The sequence below is a fragment of the Vidua macroura genome, chromosome 2, assembly GCF_024509145.1.
Source record: "Vidua macroura isolate BioBank_ID:100142 chromosome 2, ASM2450914v1, whole genome shotgun sequence".
NCBI classification, from domain to species: domain Eukaryota; kingdom Metazoa; phylum Chordata; class Aves; order Passeriformes; family Viduidae; genus Vidua; species Vidua macroura.
The window spans coordinates 74,363,045-74,386,293 of record NC_071572.1 but is presented as its reverse complement, the minus strand read 5'-3'; the positions used below and the strand labels follow the sequence as shown (position 1 = coordinate 74,386,293).

General features: G+C 39.7%; 1 gene segment (V, D, J or C); it reads left to right on the top strand.

The window, feature by feature from the left end:
• The first annotated feature begins 318 nt into the window (after positions 1-318).
• On the top strand, positions 319-8,172 carry LOC128803587 (T cell receptor beta constant 2-like). The segment is given in 5 exon segments: positions 319-346; positions 4,372-4,707; positions 5,089-5,106; positions 6,194-6,300; positions 7,857-8,172. Coding segments are annotated over 5 exon segments (492 nt in total).
• Positions 8,173-23,249: the final 15,077 nt, after the last annotated feature.

Below are 23,249 nucleotides of genomic sequence, written 5' to 3'. Positions count from 1 at the left end.
AAGGGTTTGTCTGGGACCAGTCAACAGATTCTTCTGGGCTCTCCTTGTGTGGATTATTTTAACCAATCCAAAAACTGAATGGGATCCTGAAAGACTATTCAAGATGGCTGGCCTGCCATGGAAGGGAAAACAATGGGGTTTGTTTTAGTTCAATGTTACAGGCAAACCACTTCAAATAGAGAATGAGTGATGTTTGGGATTCCAAAAACAGTAATGGTTTCTAAAGCTTGTGCTTATAGTAAGGCAGCTGTAGTGCATGCCTTCTCTTAGCTTATGATACATCACTTTGTCACTGTGAATGCTGCTGATATGATTTTTGGCAGTGGCACAAAACTTACAGTAATGGGTAAGAAACTTTAGTTTCCTCCTTTAATTCACTTCAAATGCCATGTCTTCTCTTTAGAGAACGTCATCATTAACCTCCCTATCATTATTAAACTGGTGTGTGTTAGCAGCCCTGTCGACTTCTGAGCATAGACTAAGTTGGGTCCTCCAGGTAGCGGTACACCTTTCATTTTGGAGAACTGAATGAATGTGTTTTCAGTAAAGAAAAATCTGTCCCTAGAAAGAATGGGGATAAGGAATAGGATAAATAATGTGCACATGACATAAAAAAAAGTTGTCCTAGTGAATCAACACATGCAAAAAATCCCCAAAAGTATAGCTGCTCTCTATAACGCTGGTTCTGCTGGGGCTAGAGATGATTAAGGACAAGTCAGTGAAAAGCTGTCTATCTGTCTGGAAAGAACTGACTTGGGGTTGCACTTTGAAGGGGTCTAAAAAAAAAGACCAAGACAATACAAGCTTAAATTATCATGGATCTTCCCAGGGTGAATTAAAGAATGTGTTGTCTCAGATAACTGGGAAAAAAACACATGTGCTAGCATTTTTAATTTATAAAAAAGAAGGTATTAATAAGTACTGAACTATATAATAAGCAATATTAAATCTCTCTGCAGCTTTTTAAGTCGTTGTTGTTATAGAAAGTAGCTCTTCACAGCACAGCCAGTTTCTTTCCACTGTACAGGCTCACCAGGTAAAAGATACAAAGACCACAAAGAACAATGGCATTACTATTTCAGAATAGGTGCTAAACAGCCATTGAAAACCACAGAAAAATAATATATGATTAATTTCTAAGAGAAAGAGATCTCAGGGAATGTCGATATATGGGAAATATTTTCTAATATTCTCATATGACACCTAGATAAATAAATAAATATTAACTAAAAATTGTTGGAACCTCCAACAACTCACTGAACCTGGAGCAAAAGGGCTCTGGGCAGGGCATTTCTGATGTTGATTGCAGCTGTTTAGATACACAGATTTGCTGGTGTTCCCTTTCAGACCTGTTTTCTAGGAGACCTGAGATAAATGTACTCTGTATTTCTTCTTTTCTGGTACCACATGAGGGGAGGGTTAGTCCACAGGCTTGGCTCTGAGGACTGGGAGTAGAGGAGAGGTTTTTCTGCGGCTGCAAAATGGTGTGAATAATAATAGACTGTTCTTTGGCAGTGGGACAAAACTTACAGTCATAGGTAAGTAAAAAGTCAGATCTCCATGATTTATGTGATACTGGTTTAGGGGACAAGAACGTTCTTAATTAAAAGCTTAAGAAGATAATTTTTCATGCAGCCATGAGAATAGGATTAATGCTTTATTGGTTGCTTATTAAAATGAGATGTGCCATTATGGAAGTGTAGGATTTACAGGCACAAATGCTTGCCTTCAGTCTTTGTCTTTCATTTCTGGGAACTTCATGAAGGGAGAAGGGAATAAATAATTTTATTTTCACCCATCCTCCAAGGAAATATTATAGGGGTTGGGAATGAAAAATGCTTCTTTAGTCTGCAGGTTTTTATAGTTTATCTGTGTAATGATCCAAAGCAGCATTTTGGAAGTAGAATCTGGATTCTCCTGTGTGCTGAACCACAGAGGGAAGGAGTAATCTTGCTGGCACGTCGCTTGCCTGTCCATGGATGGTTGTCAGGCTGTCTAAAGTTGCTTTAGGACGCTGGCTTCTGCTAGTAATCCTTTTCACAACTTCTGCTGCTCAGCAAGGACTGTATTATTTTTCTTTTAGCATACTTTTTCCCTCTATTCTTTTTATTTTTCCCCATTTTCTTTTGTTGTTTTCCCCTCTTGCAGCAAAGGATTTAACATCACCTATATCAGGGCATTTCAGAATCACAAGGCAAAGTAACTTTTTCTATCTGCTACTGCCCCATCTGACAGCAAACTGTAGAAATACTCACTGGTGCCTGCTCCTTTAAACAGTACAATTTTAAGGAACTATGTGGCTGGCAGGAAGAGCATAATGACACTGGGGGTTAGAGCCCGACTTTGTACAGCTGTGCAAACCAGCCGCTTAACTTTGGAGTCGGTACTGTGCTCAGAGTCATAGGTAAGGAGCTGTTGTTAACCCAAGTGCTCAGTGTGGAGGACACCTGAAAATTGCCCTTCCATTCATGATATGTAGCACATACAGAGATGATTTTAAAATGAGAGTAGGAGCGAAAGATAACAAGAAATTGTGAAATTGACCCTGCAATGATGGGAATGGAGGAACTGTGATACTTTTTCTCTCAGGTAGGTGAAGTCCATGTGACAGGGAATGAGTTTATGCATGGAAGTGATCGAGCTTTGTGTCAGTATCTACAATGAAGATCATGGATGACCAAAACACAACGGGCTGCTGATCAGATTTTTTTTTCTAGTCCTTGCTTTTACCAATCCCTTTATTCCATTTCAAGCATGCTAATTTTCTGATTTTCTTGGCCTTTCCAGTAGTTTCAGTATTTTTCTAATTCTTTTCTTCTGTCTCTCTTTTTTACGTACCTTCCATGTTTGGTAGTTTCTTTTTTTCTTTAGGCTATAAAATTTCTCCTTTTTCTTTTGTCCTCCTATCTGTTTCCATCTCCTCACTAATTCGCTGTTAAGGCTATGAGCCGAAGAATTTGTCAGAGATACTTCTAATATAGGAAAAAAACATCATAACAACAAGTGCTGTAAGGGAGAAGCAGAAGTGATCAATCTCTCTCTATACCCACTAAGAGGAAAGAGAGCAGTGCTAAACCCTCTAGGGAGTTATCTCTATTTAATATCCAGGTCATCTAAAGTCTGTACAAACTCATACAGAAGCAGCCCAGGGATCTTTGCAGAGCAAGCACTGGTGGTCACAATTAAGGCATCACTTGAATGCAAACACAAGGGCTTAGGGGACAAGATCTCTGCAAGATACTAATTTCTGCCCATTCTGCTACCTCTCTTCCTCTGCAAAGGACAGAGTGATCAGAAAGAACAGCCACAATTCATAGTGCCTTGATACAAAAAAAGCAACCCAGAGTAATAATTTTCTCTTTGGCTCCATACCACAGTTTTCCCTACATTCCTTTTTCCAGCAGCACTCTACAGACCTCATGGGTTTCTCATGCTAGATGAGTCAAAAATATTTTTTGACTCATCTAGCATGAGATGTAGTACATGAAAACCTCCTGGCTTTTACGGTCCCTGCTTGACTTCTGAGTAAGTTCTCATGGCTGCCTTGTACATCCTTCTCGCTGAGGTCTGTTCTCATTAATCTTAAAAGTAGGTATTAAACACCTTAGGACAGGGAACAATGCTTGATTTGCAAGTCTACAGAATCTCGCATCATTTGGGGAAGGTGTGTAGCCTAGGATCAGAGCTTCTCATACCTACACTAATCTAAAAACTAAATTACATAAAGACATTTTAATATTCTTAAAAATGGATAGGTTAAGACCCAAGGCAAAACCTGTCCCTGGCAGATTCATGTTGCCTGCCTCAATTGTTTTTCACTTCAGACAGTGAGAAGGATCAGCTCCTTCCTTCTTTCCTTCCTTCCTTCCTGGTCATCTCGTAGATGGGGGACCAAGTAGGGTATCCCATGACAGTATAATTCTGAACACTGCAATGACCACCATGTCTTAGTTCCGTCCCCCGGAATGTAACTCGGTTTCCTGAAGATGTTTGTGCCTTAAAAGAGACTCCCTTATCTATTCATACAATATTACAAATACAGGCCTTACTTACAGCAAAACTGGGAACTTTTCTGCCCATCTGTTTGCTCAGTTTCTTTGCAGCTTTGTATTCTCTGACAGAGGCAATACAAGAAATTCAGGTGCTTGTGCATTTCTGTGGCCAGACCCTTTATGTTTCTGTGTAACGAGCGAAAAGAAATCCCACCAGTTTCCTGGTGTATCATATCCAATAGACATTAATTGTCCAATAGACAGCAGTTGAAAGGCCAGGTATTTCAAGAGTAACACAGCACAAACTCAGGACCATTTTCAGGGGGTTCTGATTGAACAGAGGGATGGAGGCTCTGGACCATGTTGCTTTGTGTTTCAGGGAAGAATGATGAAATCATACCTCCAGCTGTGGCCATCTTTTCCCCATCAAAGCAGGAGATCCAGCAGAAGAGCAAGGCCACCCTGGTGTGCCTGGCCTCTGGTTTCTACCCTGACCACCTGACTCTGGGGTGGAGGGTGAATGGTGTGAAAAGGACTGAAGGGGTGGGGACAGACGAGTACTCCACACAGAATGGGAGCACCTACTCACTGACCAGCCGACTGAGGATGCCAGCCTGGGAATGGTTCAACCCTCTGAATCGATTTGAGTGTGTTGCCAATTTTTTTCAGAATGGAACGACAGCATCAATAAACAAATTTATCTATGGTGATGCTGGTGAGTAAAAGACATCTCTTACCATGCTGTCTAAGATAGAAATCACAAATCAAAAGAGCAAGTGTTATGATATGAACCACATCTATATGTAGCTTGCATACAAGGTGTTCTTCTGGCACAAACACAGACCTAAATATCTAGGTATTAGCATGTGTCTCTTCCCATTCCTGGCCCTTTGTCCCTGAGTTACCATTCTACATGTAGAGTTTCTTCAGGTTTTCCATTGAGAAATCTCTGTAGTAGAGTAAATTGCACAGTATCATAAAACACCTAGAGTAGTAGGAAGAATGAGGCAGTGTGTTATAAAGTGAAACTTCTAAAACCTGTATTCTGTTTGCTCTGAAGAGAAAGATGACTTTCAATTCATTTTTGTCTTTTCAGGTTGTGCACTCACAGAAGGTATGTGTGGCTTCTCACGTAAAGAGAATTTTGCCTCTTCTCTCAGGCAATTATCAGTGTGTATTTTAATGCCAGTTTTACTGACATTAAGTACAACGTGTGGAAGATATCTGCTGTATGAATAGCTTCTTCTTTCTCCTGTAAGTGATTTGTATGTGATATTTAAAAAAAGAAAAAGAAGAAAAGTTTTTTTGGAGGGCTGTTTGTGCATATTGTATGTAGCTCAGCTTTGGGGTTTAGCTCTCCCATATGATTCCATTTTGAAAATAGAAGAAATCATGGTACCTTCCTGTAGACGGAAATGTACTCTTTATCGTCTCCTCCAGTCCTACAAACTGACTTCCACTGGGATCCATACTTACCCAAGTGATTCTGGCATCAAGAGTTAGGATATGATATTCCGAATATTCCTCAGTATCAAACTCAGAACAATTCCCATGACAAGTCACATTCCGCTCCACAGTGCTCTCATGTATGGAGGATATCCACAGTACAAATTACATTTCTTTCCTCTTTGTACACATATTTGCACACTCCTGTTTTTCAAGAACTTCTTTAATGCTTCAGGAATCTTAAGGCTGAGCCAAGACAGATCTTGTATCTCAATACTATGGCAACCCCCTTAAGAGTGAAAAATCCACAAGAATAAAACTTCTAGATGCCATCTTATTCTGAGCTTTGTGAAACATTCCTGATACATCGTCAGCACTCATAAAGCCATTGAAAATAATGAGACCCAAAAAAACATTTGTATCTTGTGGTTCAGCCTATTTTGCGTTCCTAACTGGGCACTCCAATGAACAGCCCAGTTCATCAGTAGGTGTGGAACTCAGTACTTTCCCAGCATAAAGCCAATCTCTGTCTTTCCTAGACTTGCTTTCTCTTTTGGTTCCTTAAGTCACTATGTTCTGTCCCTTCCCTGGGTCTCTAGCGTCAACAGAGCCATTCATTTGGCTCTAGCTCCTTTATGTAGCTTAGCTGAAGATTTCAAGGGTTCTCATTTGATGAAAGCTCCATTAAAACTACCATCTTGTAATGATGATGATGAAAATTGAATCCACAAATACAAATGGTGTTTGACTTGCAGAGTCGTACTTGCGGTATGGAAATTCCCTGAAGCTCACTTACCTCATATTCTGTGGCAAAGCCTTGGTCTATGCAGTTTTGGTGAGTGGTCTGGTGTGGACAGCCAAGGTAAGTCAGAGTGGCCCTGGAAAGCTGGGCTTACTCACTAGTCAGGGATCAGTGCATGCAGGCTAAACCTTTTCTCAGAGGTGTAGCTGTTCTGCAGGTGCTCTGCCAGGCTTTGTGCAGTTCGGCTTGAAAAATCACAAGTGATGGGTTTTCTCTTATTGTTTTTCCAGAAGTCAAATAAATTCAATGCTATCTAGCAGAAAAAATTCCTTCTCACAATCCTCTTTAAACACATGAAAAAGATAAGAATTAAGGACAAGTTGCCTAGAAAGTGAATAAGGGAAATAGCAGATTTATCATACATTTGTGTAATCATTGTAAAGGGGCTTACGCCTGCAGTGAAAATAATAAGCAGGTTTTTGAGGTGATGCAGGGGATAAATCTGATCAAACATTTACAAAGATTTATAAAGAACAGTGGATCGATCTGAGCAAACGGGATAAATTGAACTAACTGCCAGGGAATGCTTTTTATTAGTAAGTTTTTGCTACGGCGGAAACATACACGCAGTGGGAGCAGCAGAAGTCTCAGCACTTGTCCATTTAAAAGCAGAACAGGGAGATGTATTTGAAAAGTGACCTTGTTGAGCTGAGGGCAAGGATGAGGGCCATCTCAGTTATATTTTTTGGTCCTTTTGCAAGGATATACTGGAGGCTATCAATTTGTCTATTTTGGGATCATAGTCATAGAATCACAGAATGGTTTGGGTTAGACAGAGCATTTAAAGATTATCTAGTTCCATCCACACACTGACATGGGCAAGGACATCCTTCACTAGACCAGGTTGCTCAAAGCCCCATGCAACCAGACCTTAAAGACTTCCAGGGGTGGGACATCCACAGCTTCTCTGGGAAACCTGTTCCCACTGTCTCACCACCCTCACCAGAACAAACTTCTTCCTTTAATGTGAAGCTACCCTTTATCAGTTTAAAACCAGGGGCTCTTCATCCTATCACTGCAGACCTTGGTAAACCATCTCTGTTTTTCATGAAAGTCCCCCACTGCCGTATATTGAAAGACCTTAGGCAGGCCTCTCCAGAGGCTTCTCTTCTCCAGTCTCAGCAGGGCTTGTTCTCCCAGCCTGAGGCCCCGTGTCTGTTTTTGTGGGCCTCCTCTGGACCTGCTCTGTCATGGCCATGAATTTCCTGTGCTGGGGCCTCCAGAGCTGGACACTGAACTGCAGGTGGGGTTGGTGGGGGTTCACATGGGCCCTTCTCCAAGTTTGTCCAGTTCCCTGTGGCTGTCATCCCTTCCCTCAAACATACCAATGGCCACACAGCTTTGTGTCATCTCTGAACTTGCTGAGGGTGCACTTGCTCCCAGTATCAATGACACACTGATGAAAGCTGAAAAAATGCTTTTGGCCCTAGTACAGTTTCCCTTGAGGGAAACTGTTTGTGACTGATTCCCACTTGAACATTCAACCATTAATGGTAACTCTTTGGGCAAGGTCATCCAGCCAATTCCTGTATTTGTTTCTGTTGTTTGGTGGTTGTTGTTGTTATCATTACAATTTTATTGTTCTTCTTATTTTATCCCATTTTGTTTTCAATTAGACTGGTGTCAAGTTATCTAGAGAATAAATGAAGAGCCCTTGTCATGACATCAGCAGGAACATGACAAGTTCACTACCTTTCCATAGCAAAATATCTATGCTTCTACAAACTTCTGAATATAATTTTTTGGTAATTGTCTGTTGCCATCCTGTTCTTCTCTTTGTTGTAATCACTGCTGAGCTTTCCCTGTACTTCCATATCATAATGTATCATAATATTTCATTGTAACATATCTTTAAAAGTAGCACCTTCTTAATGCTCTGAGGCTGAGAACTCATCTCTTTGATTTAGGAATAAAGTTTTTGCTTCTTTTCCCTTGAAAAGCATGAGTTGTTGTTTTCAAATTCGGTCTTCTGTAGTAATAATGTCCTACTGCACAACTTTCAGTGAGAAATAGTGCCATAAGGAATGTACATTAAAGATCATTCCCTGACAATCCCGGTAGAAATAACTTATCAGATATGGGAACAGCAGAGACTCATCCAGTACTTACACTGTGTACCAACAAGCAGAGCCGGGCTGCAGGCACTGGAGGCTTGCCCTCGCCAGGGGCTGATTTTGGGCCAAAACAGCTTCATAATTCAAAGGTGGTAGAGAAGGAAACAGCACTCAAGCCAGGTGAGAAGTGACATCCTCTTGGGAGAAGCATGGGAGCTGCTTTTTTCTCTCACTTGGTTCTTTTGTGGGATTACCTTGGTGATGGCACCAGATTCACTGTGGTATTGAAGAAAAACTTGGTGAATAGATTATAAGTCTCTGACACTTAATGGTTTTGTTTCAAAAGGATCTGATGACAGACTTGAGAGGAATCTGTCATACCTCTATTCATGTCAATAAAGAAGAAAGCTGTATCTTAATGCTAGAGGACAGATGGGTATAATGCTGTAAAATGGAGTTGGTGTCCTGCTCAGTGTTTGCCACTCTTTCAGTCTCCTCAAAACACTTGAGAAGAGGTGAAAATATCCTACGCAACCAAGAGATTTATTTGGTGTTCTGAGTACAGAAATTACTTAAGTAGTCTTGTGGCTGCTCCAAACAAAACAGAGAACTGTTTCCTGAAAAATACTTTTAACAAATCTGCTTCAAGGGGTCTTATATTCACAAGATGTGAATGAGCTGGTCTAGGGAAAGGCGTCCCCTTCCTCTTTAGAGAAGAAACGATAGGAACAGTTCTTGGCAAGTGGGAATCGTAAGAAGGTTGTACAAAGGGGCAATTTCAGGGGGTGTGACAAAGATAAACAAACAGGTTCATCTTCTCATTCTGAGGATGGGTTCTTTTTCCAAGAAAAAGAAATGCCCCATTATTCATGCTCTATGAAGTTAGAATAGACTGGAGCACAGCAGAGTGGAATATTAAAAAATAATTCCAGCTCAGCCTGAAACACATTAAGATGAATATAATTTATTAGGACATTTGGTGAAAATGGCTGAATTTATCAGGGCTGTCGGAAAAACCCCCAGATCAATCTTGTCCTCACACACACAGGCTTTCAGAGTGATCGTGGCAGAACTTGGTCAAAGTGAACAGAGGACAAACTGGAGCATAGGAATTTTGGAGCAGACAAGCTACGGTGCAAAGGAGGGACATAACTAAGCGGTTCTATGGAAGAAAAGAATGTGGCAAATGACAGAGACTTCCCTTTAGTCTCTGGAATATGAAGAATGTTCCCACAGTGAATTCATATCTCTCAGTCACTGGAAATTGAGACCAAGGTCTGCAATCCAATCCTGTTCTTTTCCAAGCTTTCTCCAAGACATGTAATTCTCATTCTCACACACTCCTGCTATTACAGAGGTGACTGTAAAAAGAGACCACTTTAAAAGAGAGACAGATACATATCTAGGCTCATATAATAGCTCCTTTTTTTTTTCTTTTGAATTGAAGTATGTTTAAAGGAAAGTTTTTGTCCATCAAGCTCTATTTCAAGAGTGTTTTCTACAGGCGATGTTTGTGATAGGGCTGATGCTTAAGTCCAAGGAGAGAAGCAGAATTCTACTCCTCACCCATTTATTGTCACTCCTTCTAGCCTTACAGGAGACCACTTTGGACAAAGTGATGTCTTCAGGGTGATATTTATGTAAGCCCACTTCTCTACAATTACACTGCACTGTGTCTCTTACAATTTTCTAGAGAACCAGCTAGTGAGAATGAAGGGGAGGATTTTTGACAAAAAGAAGGAAGGAATGCCAGGTGCACTAGACAATGGATGAAATATGATTAAATTGTGTTGACCTTTTGAAGAAGAGTAAAATGGAAAATTAGGAAGAGTAAGAAAATAAAGACAGTCATTTCAAGAATGAAAGGAAATAAATAAAAACATAAGTCAGAGTAAAACTGATACAATTGAGAGATAGGGAAGAGAATCTAACCTGTAGTGGAGGAGAAGCAAAGGGAACCAGAGTGTGTTTCTGTAAAACGGTGTTTGTGGTGACCTTTTCTGTGCACCATAAACTATATACTCAAGGGATTAGTAAATGTGGAGAGTTTTTCTGAAGATCTTTCCCCCACTTTACTTCTCATTATTACCTCACGCCAGAAGTTAAACCATTGGTAGTTCAGTGGAAGCTCACACAGGGCTAAATGAAAAACGGAGTCATACATTTTATGTTTAATTGTTTCCTGCATAGATGTAGGAAATAACACAGGCTAAGGTAGAGGAGCGCTTGTGAAGCTTTGAAAGCAGACCTGAGTATGTACTAGCCCGGCAGAAGAAGTAGGAGGCTTAGAGCAGAGGTCCTAAAGTGAGTTTCTGTCTAACATAGAGTCAACAGCAGAGGAAACCATCTCTGAAGGCCTCAGCAGAAAATGGTACCTCAGAATGAGAGCAGTTGATGTGCCAAAATGCGCTGGAAAATATTTCTTTAAGGGAATAGCAGTTAAATTTTACCAAAACAGGATGCGGTTTGACATTTACTCAGAAAACCTTTTTGATAACGCATCAGCCTCTCTTACCACAACACCTCCCCAGCTTCTCAGGACGATGCACAGGATGTGGCTTTCTGTTCACCATTTTACAGCTGGGCAGAAAAAGTGACACATAAACGATCTCATGAAATCTATTGGGGTTTTTGCCTCACATTATCATACAATCTTCTTGTTACTCAAGTCAACAGATGGGTCTGCATGTGCAGCTGCTCTTTCTGTTGTGCAACATACAGAAAAAAAAAAAAAGATTTGTGGTTTTGGGGGAGTTGCTGACCTGCTTTTACAAGTTAAAAAAACTTCAGTGCTTTTTCTAGGCTTCTCAAATCAGCAAATCAAGATAATAAAAATCATAGACTTGTAGAAAAATTGATGGGAGGGACTTCTGGAGGTGTCTCAATAAAAATTCCTGATCAAAACAGGGCCAACTCCAATGCTCCAACACATGTTGCTTAGAGCTTTGTCCAGGTAATTTCTGAATATCTTCAAGGACAGAGATTTGACAGAATCTCCAAGAAACATTTTCCAGTGTGGAAGCATCATCAAGAGAAAGTACTTTTTATTTATTTATTATTAGAAAGTACTAATCAGGGTTTACCTTGCTGCAGCTTGTTTCCACTTGATTCCACTGTGTCTCTCTAAGACTACAACTCTGGTTAGGCATTTGGAGTAATGCAATTACTAATCTTTTAGCCTTCTTCTCTGCATGATGAACAAAATCCCTCAACCTCTCTTATATTTCTGCCCCAGTCCCTTGATCATCTTAGTGACTGACCCTCTGCTGCACTCTTATGATATCTCTATTGTACTGGGGTTGGGACAGGACAGGAATGTGTGTGGACTAGAGAGGTGGTATTCCAGACGTAGTCTCAAGAGTGTTTCAACATGTTAACTGCACCCTTGCTAATGCAACCAAAAATGCAACTAGCCTTCACTGCTGAAAGGGCTTGCTGCCTATTCATGTTTAATTACTGTTCTGCAAAGTGGTTCTCCTAGCCAGTCAGCTGATATTTAAAGGATTCACATAAAAGTTCTTTTGCCTTTTCTCCAGGGATGTGCCTGTAGTCCAATAATTCCTGTCCAATGAAGAAACATTGCACAATAATCACAAATTGAAAATTTCCTTTGAAGATCAGTATGGTTATCCTGCATGCGTGGTAATAGTCCTTTGCCCTACAACATTTACAATATAATCTGACATATTTCAGACTGGGATAAGAATAATATCACAGTGTGGATGCTGTGTCTAATTATGGAACCTTCCCTTTCTACATCCTTTATTTAAACCTTTCCAAAACTGGAAACACATTATTATTCTTTATTTCAGAACTAGCAAATTATGCAGGTGACTTTTATACCTCACAAGAACCTTGCTTAGTGCTTTTTTGGTTTAGAACATTTTAAGACAATTTGTTATATTATCACCATGAAAGGCTTACACCAAAGAGTATCTCAGGCTATGACTAATCCCACTGCATCAGTTACGCTATCTGGGAGAATGGTGGTGATGGAAAGAGACTGGTAAGTCTTTCTGTGCGGCATGAAAGAGTCTTCATGCCAAACCAGAAATATCCTGTCAGGGAGAGGTTATGCAGTATATAAGTTTACATTCACATCCTGTTTTTTCATCCCTCTCTATTTTTTTGTTTTCAAAATATGGATGCTCTCTGAAGCAGTGTTCATATCAGGACTTAGATCACAGTCAAAAGATCTATAAGGCCTTGAGAAACATCGCAAAGTTGCCTTGGATAAAAAAAGCCCTCAGAACTCAGCCACAGAGAGAAGGAATCAACCAGATTAATACTGAATATTGCTGCTTTTTCAGTTGTGAGAGAGATATAAAGAGATAGATGTGGCACACATAGTGGTATGGGATTCACTGTGCAGCCAGAAGTAAACTCCATAGTAAGAACAATTTCTGAACAAATGAAAATCTGCATGTTATTTTTTCTTGAATGTGAATTCATCCCAAGTTACATACTACTTTGACTACCTGCCTTTACACTTAATGCCTTCCATATACATTCAGCTTTTAAGCATTTTGTCTATGCACTTGCAGGCCATGGTAATGATTCCTCTTTTGTCATTTTAATCCAGTCTGTTGCATATTAGTTCTGTATAGATTCTATTCCTGCATTGTCTTTTGTTCAGATTCCTTCCCATCACCATTGAAAATTATAATTCTACAGTTTTCTTGTGATTAGGGTAACCTTTCCAAGCACAGTGAAAAACATTGTGGTTCAGGAAGGAATGAGAGTGCACATAGAAGTCACTATCTCTAAAGTATTTCAGACTTGTGTATGTCAAGCAACTGTTCTGTGTCAGGTAAGAAAATATCTTAGGGGACAATAACTTGTGGCTGTATCAACTATGATTTACATTTCCTTTATTTTACATCTGCATTTGATTAACAATCTTTATTGATTGTTCTGATAAGGTGGAGGATAAATGGCTGATCAGGAAAGAGGAGTTCAGCAATTAGCCTGCACTTCAAATACCTATTTTGCCTAGGTCTTATTTCTACCTATTCTTGTTCCACCTTCTCAGTAACATCTGGTTTGTGAGTAGGTGATTGCCCTACACCCCCTTTTCTGGTGCTGAGAGCAGCTCCCTTTGGACGGAAGGTGCTGAAAGGGGAGAGGTTTATGTAAAGAAAGCAAGTGACTTTGAAGTGTTGTGTCCAAACTACTGGCACAGAAATAGACGGCTGAGTGGTTCGACTTCACAGACAAAATGTCCAAATAGAATTCTGCAAGGTTTGGCCTGTTAGCCTGGAATCCGGCTGAAATGTCACCCTCTTGCTTTAGAGTTACACCATAGGAATAATAAATCAATTGCATCGCCTTCCCTGGCTGCTGCAGATACCAGTACATAGAATTGTGATTATTATTTTGACTGCATTTCAGGGTAACATTCTCATCTTCTCTCGCCACAAGACTTGGGGTTTGGGTGATTTCGGCTCCTGTAAAACAGAACAAAACAAAAACAAAGTAAAACAAGTAAGCCACATTCTCCCAGCAGCAGAGCAGATATTATGGCTCTACTGATTCCTTACTTGTTCCGAAGAAGTACATTGCCACACACAGAACTGTCCACATCCTCATTTCTGCCTCAGGAGTCAGTGAACCTACCCCATATGACTTATATAGATCCGTTTCACCTGCTTCCCCATAACCAATAGCGGATATCTCTGTAACAGCTACATCTACCCTGAAAAACAAGCTCCTTCCTGCAAGATTTCAAGCAAACAATTTATTTGAAGTGCATGTGTTGAAAACACACAGAAAATTTCAAACTGACTCATCTAGAAGCTTTTCATACTCTACCAATGACAATTGTGGTTTTATTTACCCCTGCATGTCTTTTTTTACTTTTTGATTTTTTTTTCCAGAATAAACCAGAAAATGTTTAGTGCAACCAAATAATGTGGTTTAATTTTGTGTAGGTGGATGTTTTCTTTTGGGAAAAATACAAGACCTATGCTCAGACCTTACTTTTTTTCTTCTTTCTCCACCTGTAAGAACAAGAATGCATTATATTATTTTGGGAAGAGCTTTATATGGGAGCCTGTTGCAGCCTTAGCACAAAGCAAAAATGAAGGAAAATTTGGTTATTCCTGAAATAAATATCTAACAATTTCTTGGCCAACAGTACCTGTACTAATTTTATATATTTTTCAGGATCCAGAGTGATACCACTGTTTCTGACACAAACTTTTAACCTGTGTTAAGAAGACTGATTGCTGTCCCACCATGGTATTTTGGAAGTACAATGGGAACCATCACAGTATTCATAATTTGCCATTTATAGCTTTGAAGTGTAGCCCCAGAGGCCAGTGCTCATATCAAACAAAACAAGATCTGTATTATATATATTCTTTCTTATTTAAGTGAAATGGTACCATCTGGTGGAGTGAGGGGGTGTTTACAATGATCCTTACAGGATTATTTTTCACAGATCTTTATTTTTGCATTAGCAGATATTCATGGAGAAGGGACTGGAACTAATGTACCAGAGATATATTTGTCTGTTGTTAGACTGTGAAATGCTACATTGAAAGTGTTGACTCACAAGTACACGGGTTCTTTATCTGGACAAGAAAAATATCAGAGGTGATATTGAGAATGGGATTTCAAAAACATAATGCAGATGAGGAGGGGAACTAGTGTGTGTAATAGCTGATGAAGTTCCTAACTAGATATGCTGTAAAAACTGTCCTAAGATCCAGGTAAATGGGTGGGGAAGAGAAACCTCTTTTCACTCTTTTCATCCTCTTAACTTTTCACTTCCTCTGGGTTTTACATGGTACAGTGGGAAGATGAGGGGTCTATAGAAATGTTACAGGTAAAACCTTTCAGAGCAATATCAAGATTCAAATCCCATGTTGCTGTTTTGAGACATGATCTGAATCCTGACAAACCAGCTCTCTAGTGCACTGTGCAGTAAGGTATCACAAAGGGATTAATGACTATTTCTTTTCTACTGTATATAAATACAAACTTATAGCTTAAATTTCAGATTCTATATTCGATCAATAAATATTTAAGTATTTATTCAATAAATATTTATGTATTATTTAAGTACATATTCACTTAATACAAAGTGAAAGAATTTCAAGAGGAAAATATGACTCACAACATCCTGCTGCACACCAGTGGTTAAGTCTAAGTGGTTAAGTGTGGGCAGTGGGAGGGAGAGACCTCATCACCTAATCCTGGCAGTGAGTTTGTTAGGTTGATTTTCCTGATGAAGTTGTAAAAATAAAGGTAGAAAATGTCTTGCTGGGGCACTCTGAGTATAACCTATTCACCTAATCATCAGCTCAGTGCTGTGATAAGCTTCCTTTCTTCTTAATGGGAATGAAAACATGTAACATGGGCTTCACTCTCAACAAATATCATGATTAACCTTTTAGCTATATTTTATATTAATTTTTGTGTGACACCAAAATTACAAGATGTGGAAAAAATTATTACCAGCAATGTTAGTAGAACTGATCCAGTAAATACTAATACATCTTTCAGGAAAAAAAAAATTACATTGTTAATTAAAAAAAATTTATTCTAAATACTGCTTTTTTTTTTTTTTTTTTTTTTTTTTTTTTTTTTTTTTGTGGGAGAAAAATATTTGTTAGAATGCCCTGACTCTTATACTGTCAGGAATAAAGAAAAGATGAAATGTAGAAAACATGCTCCTTTTTTTTTTCTCAATTTGTCAAATTGATTTAAAAATTAGTTACATTTTTCACCTTCCAGTCATGAGTATCAGGAACATTTTACATGAGAGAATACTCACTCCTGTCTGCAAGCCAGCTGTTTCAGACTTGTGTTGTCACATTATTTTTATTTGAGAAAAATACGATAATGGTATTTAGCATAATTTGCATGTTCCATAATCTCTTCTGTGGTCAGCTCAATTTCACACAGTACTTTTGGTGAGGATGAGTTACATAGAGAAGGATTTCAGCGTAAATTTCATAACAGCCAGACATGTAAAAATATTTATCTCATAAATCAGGGGTCTCTTAGCTCTCTTCATTGTCAGAAATTTGCTACTATTATTCAGGGCTGAATTACAGGTTTTCTTTCAGGAGAACCCAAACTGCTTAATGATGTCTCTTTCAGAGCCCTGTGTGTTGCTCAGTGAGGGTCATGGAAGTTTCAGCACAGCACAAAATTGTTGTCATTGCAGTTAAGCCACTGGCAATGTAGATTTGGTGACAGAAACTTAGTCTGTTCAGCTACTCACAGCGAGAGTAAAGGAGATTATTTTTTTGTTGTTGCAGGATCTGCATGTGCTTGGTCATACTAAAGGTTCCTGGCACTGTAGTGCACCCCAGTGTTTTGGGGTCTCCTTTTTTTCTGATAAAGTGTTTTTATACTCAGTCTAAAGTTCCACTTGTTTTGCTGCCTGCACTAAAACATGCTGTCTCAACTTCCTGAACTGGTTGTTGGAAGCAGTAAATGCAAGATTGTCTCTGTGCCCCTCCTGGTGGAGAATCAGAGAATCCACCTGAAAAAGAAGGAAAGAGGGAAGGAGTAAAACAAAGAAAATAAACAAACAAACAAAACAGAAAAAGGAGAAAGTCTTCTCATGCACAGCAGATAATTTCTTTTCATGTATTTTATCATAAATTTTATTACTTTTATCAATGAATGTCATGACAAAAAGAAGAAGCAATGGCTACCCAGGTATCTTTCTTTCCTTAAACATCACTGATCTCAGATAATTTTCCTTCCTCCGGGCAGGTAAAAGCTACAGACCAGTTGAATCACATACCGTTGCAGACTTTCTGTCTTCCACTGCCATTTGCCTTAAGCTTATCCCTAATTTGCTCCAGAATTTGCATACAACACTCTTACAGATTACTTCCATTCTTCCCTCTTCCCATCTTCTCACTTTTCCTCTTCCTCAATTAAAACTCATCATTTCTAAACAAGTTTTCTGTGCCTGTTTTCTGTGCCCTTTTGCATCAAGGCCTGCCAAACCTCACAGCTCTGATCAGACTGTACTTTTGTTAGTCTCCAGATAAAAAAGCAACCTTTTAAATTTCCATTATTAGACCTTCAAATGACTACTTTCTGTCATCTTGTAAGTGTTTAAGAACACAAGAAACTCTCAGGCTTTCCCCACCCACTCATCTGGTCTATATAACATCATCGTGCAAATTCTACCCTCTGTTCTTTCAATCACACAAACAGAGTGAGAGGAATTATACTGAAAGCCTTCCTCTGTTTGGCAATCAACACCAGAATAAAGCATATTCTCACGTTCATCCAGGTTTAGTCTTTCATATCACACTACTCAGAAGCCATTAATATCCTGTTCTGTAGGACTGATGACTCCTGGGCAACTGATCACAACTCCTATTAGTCTGCCTCCTATTTTAGCTGCTGGCATCAAGCATGTTGCAGCCCTACAGATCTTTTGCTTCTCACTAATAAACCAGCTTGTGAGTGCTTTAGAAAGGAGAGCCAGTGGGAGAACAGGCAGCATTAGGAGGGGAATAGTAAAACAGAAAGTTTGGCATAAAAGTGACGTCCTCTTGTCTCTTAACAATGCAACTACATTGCTGAGAGGGAAGATAGAACTGGAAATAGCAGACAGGAGATCAACAGGTGTATTACTCAGCCAGAAGAGAGATAGGTGGAGGCTGAAATAAAGAGAATAGAAAATCAGGGAAGGGATGTTTAGACTACTTGCAATGCTGTGGACTGAGATGCAATTACAGCTGCTTGTCCTTCACCTAAGCAATGCCTAACACTCCAGGTATTGATTTTGAGTATATTTGCTGTCAATGCAGTCAATAAAATACTTTGCAGAGGAAGCAAAAGCTATAGACCTCTAAATTCTCATGTAAGTAAAGAAGCATGCTTTACAGCACAGCTGCAAATAAAACCTAAAGGATGCTGGCTGTCACACATTCTTGAATAGAAGATACTGCTCATTAACTATTCAACAGTTTACTGAAAAACCAAGGAAAGAAGACAAGTCAGCAAAACCTTAAAACCAGCCTGAAACTGTATTTTATCACATGGTGATAAAAGTATCTAATTGCAGAGTTTTCTTTCTGGCACATCTGTACAAAATCTCACATATAACCACCAAACAAAATTAATTTCTTTGCTGCCAATCTTATCCATATGATAAAAAAAAAAGAATTTGACTTTGCAAACAACATAAAAATAACATAGCCAGGCAGTGAATAAAGTGAGAGTCACACACTGCCGGACCAAGAAACAGAGCTTGTGTTTTATGATGCTAGCAGGACTGTATGGGAGAAGGAAGAAATCTTTCTGACTGATGAAATGACAACACAGAGGTATAACTCTATAGTATTTAAGGTAGGTTTAATTGATGATATAACTATATATTTGGTAATAGGATGTGATTGAGAAAGAGTGCTATTATTTCTATGTCTGTCACAACTATCCATTTTTTCACTATTCAGATTATTCCAAAAATATTATTACATACTGGCTAAAATGACCGAGAAGCTGATTCTGTGAACAGTTAAACATGGAGGGGAAGGGTGGTTGAATCTGACTGACATTAATAACGTTGGTTTTTTGTTTGGTTTTTTTTTTTTTTTTTTTTTTTTAGTTTGAGGAGCATAATCCATCAGGCCACTTTCACTGTGCAACAATGTACACAAACCCGGTTATATTTCATAATTCTTATCACATCCTGAGAAAAGAACTCATGCAGTTAGTTATACTTGCTTGATTGCTTGAACACACTTCTTCTCCAGGAAAGAAGATGGGAATCATAAATAACAGTTAAGTCCATAAGCACCTTTATTTGTAGTGATATTTGATGTTGTGTTGGTAATCAAAGTACTTATTGCAAAAAAAATCTCACAACACGCTCTGGTTAGATCTGTCCTTATCTCAACCCTTCATGCCCCACTTTGGCAAAAAAGGACTGTTGTGGGTTTAAGCTCAGCTGGAGATGAAACAGCACATGGCCACTAACCTCCCTCCTTTTCCCCCACACCTCCCCCGGTGGAATGGGGAGGAGAATCAAAGTAAAACTTGTATGTTGAGATAAGAGCCATTTAGTAATTGAAAATAAAGTCAAATATAATAAAAATTAGTATTAATAATAATAAAACAAATGAGTGATGCACTCACCATTGCAATGCAATTGCTCACCAAGCTCTGACCCATGCCAGACCTCACTTCCCAACCCCAGACTGGCTGTGGTTCCATTAACTCCCCTCCAGTTTAAATACTGGGCATGACTCTGGTCAGTTTGGGTCCACTGTCCCAGCTATGCTCCCTCCCAGCTTCTTTTGTGTACTTCCTCACTGGCAGAGCATGAGTCACGGAAAAAGAAAGAAGTCCTTGACTCAGGATAAAGCAAAAAACCAAAACATTAGTGTGTTACCAACACCATTCTCTTTCCAAATCCAAAATGCAGCACTGCAACAGCTAGGAAGGAAATTAACTCTACCCCAGCTGAAACCAGGACAATAAAGTACAAATAAACTTTTCTATTCCATTTGAAAACTTGAGTATCTAGACTTTTTCATAGAGAAAGATAAAGGATTTACAATAAGCATTGATAAATGTCCATCACGAAGATATATGTGAGCTTCTCCATTGCTTTAACACTATTGACTTTAACAAATATACTTAAATCCAAAGAAAAACCCTTATTACATTTTCTTTACAAGCTATTGAAGCTTTTTAGTGAAGCTGAAAAAGAGTTTGGGCAACAATGTGATTATAGGAATGAACGTATGTTAATGTACATGCAAAATGTGGTAACACAATTTTCTCTCAAACTGTGATATAAAGTTAGTATCAAATATATGTCAATAAATTAGTATATGCAGATAAATAGGAATATAAAAGACTAGAAATTGATTAATCTCTTATTTCTGCAGTTCTATATGATGATTTAAGAAGAACTAGGCTGAACTTCTAAGAGCAGTAGGGTTAAAGGTTATTTTCCTGTTCATATTATTCACTATAGTTAAACTTGAATTAAGATACTCTAAAAGAAAGCAGAAGACAAAGTTTATTTATGCTAAAAAACTGGTATAATTTTCAGGAAGATCCACAAACCCCAGAGGTTTATGTCCAAACAGGAGACAGAAGAGTCCTTCAGCTTTATTTGAATTAAGGGGGAGAGTCCACTGGGGCACACACCCGCAGGGTTTTCTCTCTCCACGTTTCGGAGGGCGCAGCCTCCCTTGATCCTAAACTCCCGGCTGCGCGTTTCCCCCTTCCTTTCCCCATTGCCGAGGCATTAGGAAGGTTCAGCCTTCCCGAACCACCTACCACATCCTGCCCCCTTGAACCTACTGTTCTACCCCAAAGCTCAGAATTTCAGGCTTGTGCAGACCCGTGTCTGTTTCAGGAGCCAAGGTGTCAGGGCTCTGCAACAAACCTGCTGCCCTCAGTCAGTAGAGACATTCAGACCCGTTTCAAAGATGTTAACACCCATACCTTCACCCATCAAACTGTGTGTAAAGACATTAGTTTTTCTCTCATAAAGCAGACCAGGGTAGATGTTATTTATACTTGTTTTTTCTACTTGAAAATTTTCAACATTTTTCTGTCCCTAAAACAAGATCTTATGCATTATTTACCCTTTAGTTTTCCTCAATCTGAGGGGAAATGTCAAGCCTCTCTAGAAAAGACTGCAGATGGAACAGCATTAGGACATATTCAATGTTGTCAGGTGCTGTCAAATTAAATGTCTGGCCATGGTCCATTAGGATATCTCAAATTTACAGAATAAAATACCTGTGATCTAAATTTTATTTCATAAGCTCATAAAGAAATGCAGCCGGGGGCTGCAAAACAGAGGCTCAACCCCCTTTTGCCTAGACTAGTCTATCACAGGAATTCACTTATTCAGCATTCAAATTATATGGTTTCAAATCTTGGAACCCATAATTGTTAATTCATAACCTTACAAGGAAAAAATAAATCAATTAGTCATCTAGCCGATAGCGAGAATGTTCATCCTTCCTCTTCCATCAGGCTTTGGGTATCCCCTGTGAAACACCGGCAATCCAGCTGCTATTGTGTCTGCTCCAAATGTACTCTGAGTAAGCTGATGGTTTTATATCTTCCATCCGGAAGGTTTGGTCTAAATCATTTTCATAAATTAGCAGATTGTGCAGAAAGTGACAGACGGAGAAGATGGCTGCAGGTGCCAGGGATCTGCAGTTGACAATGGCTGCAAAATGGCCCTTTGCCCTTTCTGGGCACCTGTCCTGCCTACTGGTGCTCTCTCTTTGACCTAGTGTCTGCCCCCAGCATTCATCAGGCCTCAGCACAAGCTGTGCCAGCCAGCTCCTGAGCAGGATTTTAGTGAACAGGCACAATGCCTAAACAAGATTTAAGAACAACCTGTTCCCTATTCATTAATAAAATCTCAGTGCAGGGTGAGTCAAAAGAAATTGTCCCTCCCACACACAATTAAACTGATTGTGAGCTGATCCTATTTCCTTCCCCTTCCCCTAGGGCATGAACACACTTGAGGGCTCACCTTTCCATGGATTTCTCACTGATGAGCATTCCTTAGACTGAGGTGGATGAACCACATTCCATACATCCTGAAAATGCAGGTTTTAAGAACAGTCTCAAGGAGAAGGCAGTTTTATATTTTCCAGTGAATCTTACTTTTATGTGTAAAATAGCAATGCAAAAACATACAAAACTTATCAGAGATACTGGAAAAAATCAGTAAAAAGCCTTTTGATTAAGAAAGAAGTATTTCAAAGAATTTTCTTTGAAACTTGGGAGTAATGATACTTGTGATCTGAAATCAAACCTCTGAAAAGACTTTACTAATGAAAAGTTCCTTTTTCATTCGGCTTCCAGGATTAACAAAAGGTAAACAGCCCGTATTTATCAGGAAGCAGCCCGGGGCACCTCCCTTGAGAGAGGGTGGGAAGTGCCAGCTGAAACCAGCCCAGCTCTGCTCAGCCCGTAAAGAGCTCTGTGCAAGAGCTGTGTTTTCATGTGTTTTCAGCATGAGGCTCCAGGCACCAGTAACACACCTCTGGCGTTGTTATAAACGGGACCACACTCCCGGTACTAAAAGTGATTTCAGCATTTACTGTAATAAAAAAGAAAGGCCTAAAGCATGGGGGCCCGCGGGCTGAGCAGGAGCGTTCCCGTCGAGGATGCTGCAGCGCCAGCGCTGAGTCTTCTGAGCAGCGATGTCCCTGACGCTCTAGGTGGAGCGGCACAGGTTCAGTGGGTCAGATGCTCCATTTTTAATCCTGTTTTTTGTCCCTTTGGGTGGGTTTCTTTTTGGATCCTTCATTTGCATGAAGGTTTAAGGCGCTTGATTGGCCCATTACAGTTCTGTCCAGGCTGGCTCGTTTCGCTTGGGGGTGGTGCACTTTACTTAGGTGTAATACGGTACGTGAGTACCGTGTTTCTGACAACTACCCCTTTAAACCCCTTTTACCATAACCAAACTAACAGTACATGCTTGACAACTATCAACTATTTTACAATAGTTTCTAACCTATTTTTAACAGGTGTCACTGCTGATAAAACTCCGTGTGCTCTCTAGCAGCTGCCTCTTCTGCCGAGCAGCCGTGCCACGTTTGTGCGGGATGCTCGCACTGTCCTAGCGGCACACAGCACCGGCGCTGGGAAAGCTTTCTCACGGGCCGGCTGCTGCTTCATGGGAACGTTGCCACTGCGGCTCTCCAAGAAGCTGGACTGATGATCCCTGGAGCTGAAAAACTAAACAGGGAGGCTACCAAAATGTCTGACAGAACTCACCTGAAAGAAGGAGGGGAAAAAAGAGAAAACTGTTAAAAATAGGTTAGAAACTATTGTAAAATAGTTGATAGTTGTCAAGCATGTACTGTTAGTTTGGTTATGGTAAAAGGGGTTTAAAGGGGTAGTTGTCAGAAATACGGTACTCACGTACCGTATTACACCTAAGTAAAGTGCACCACCCCCAAGCGAAACGAGCCAGCCTGGACAGAA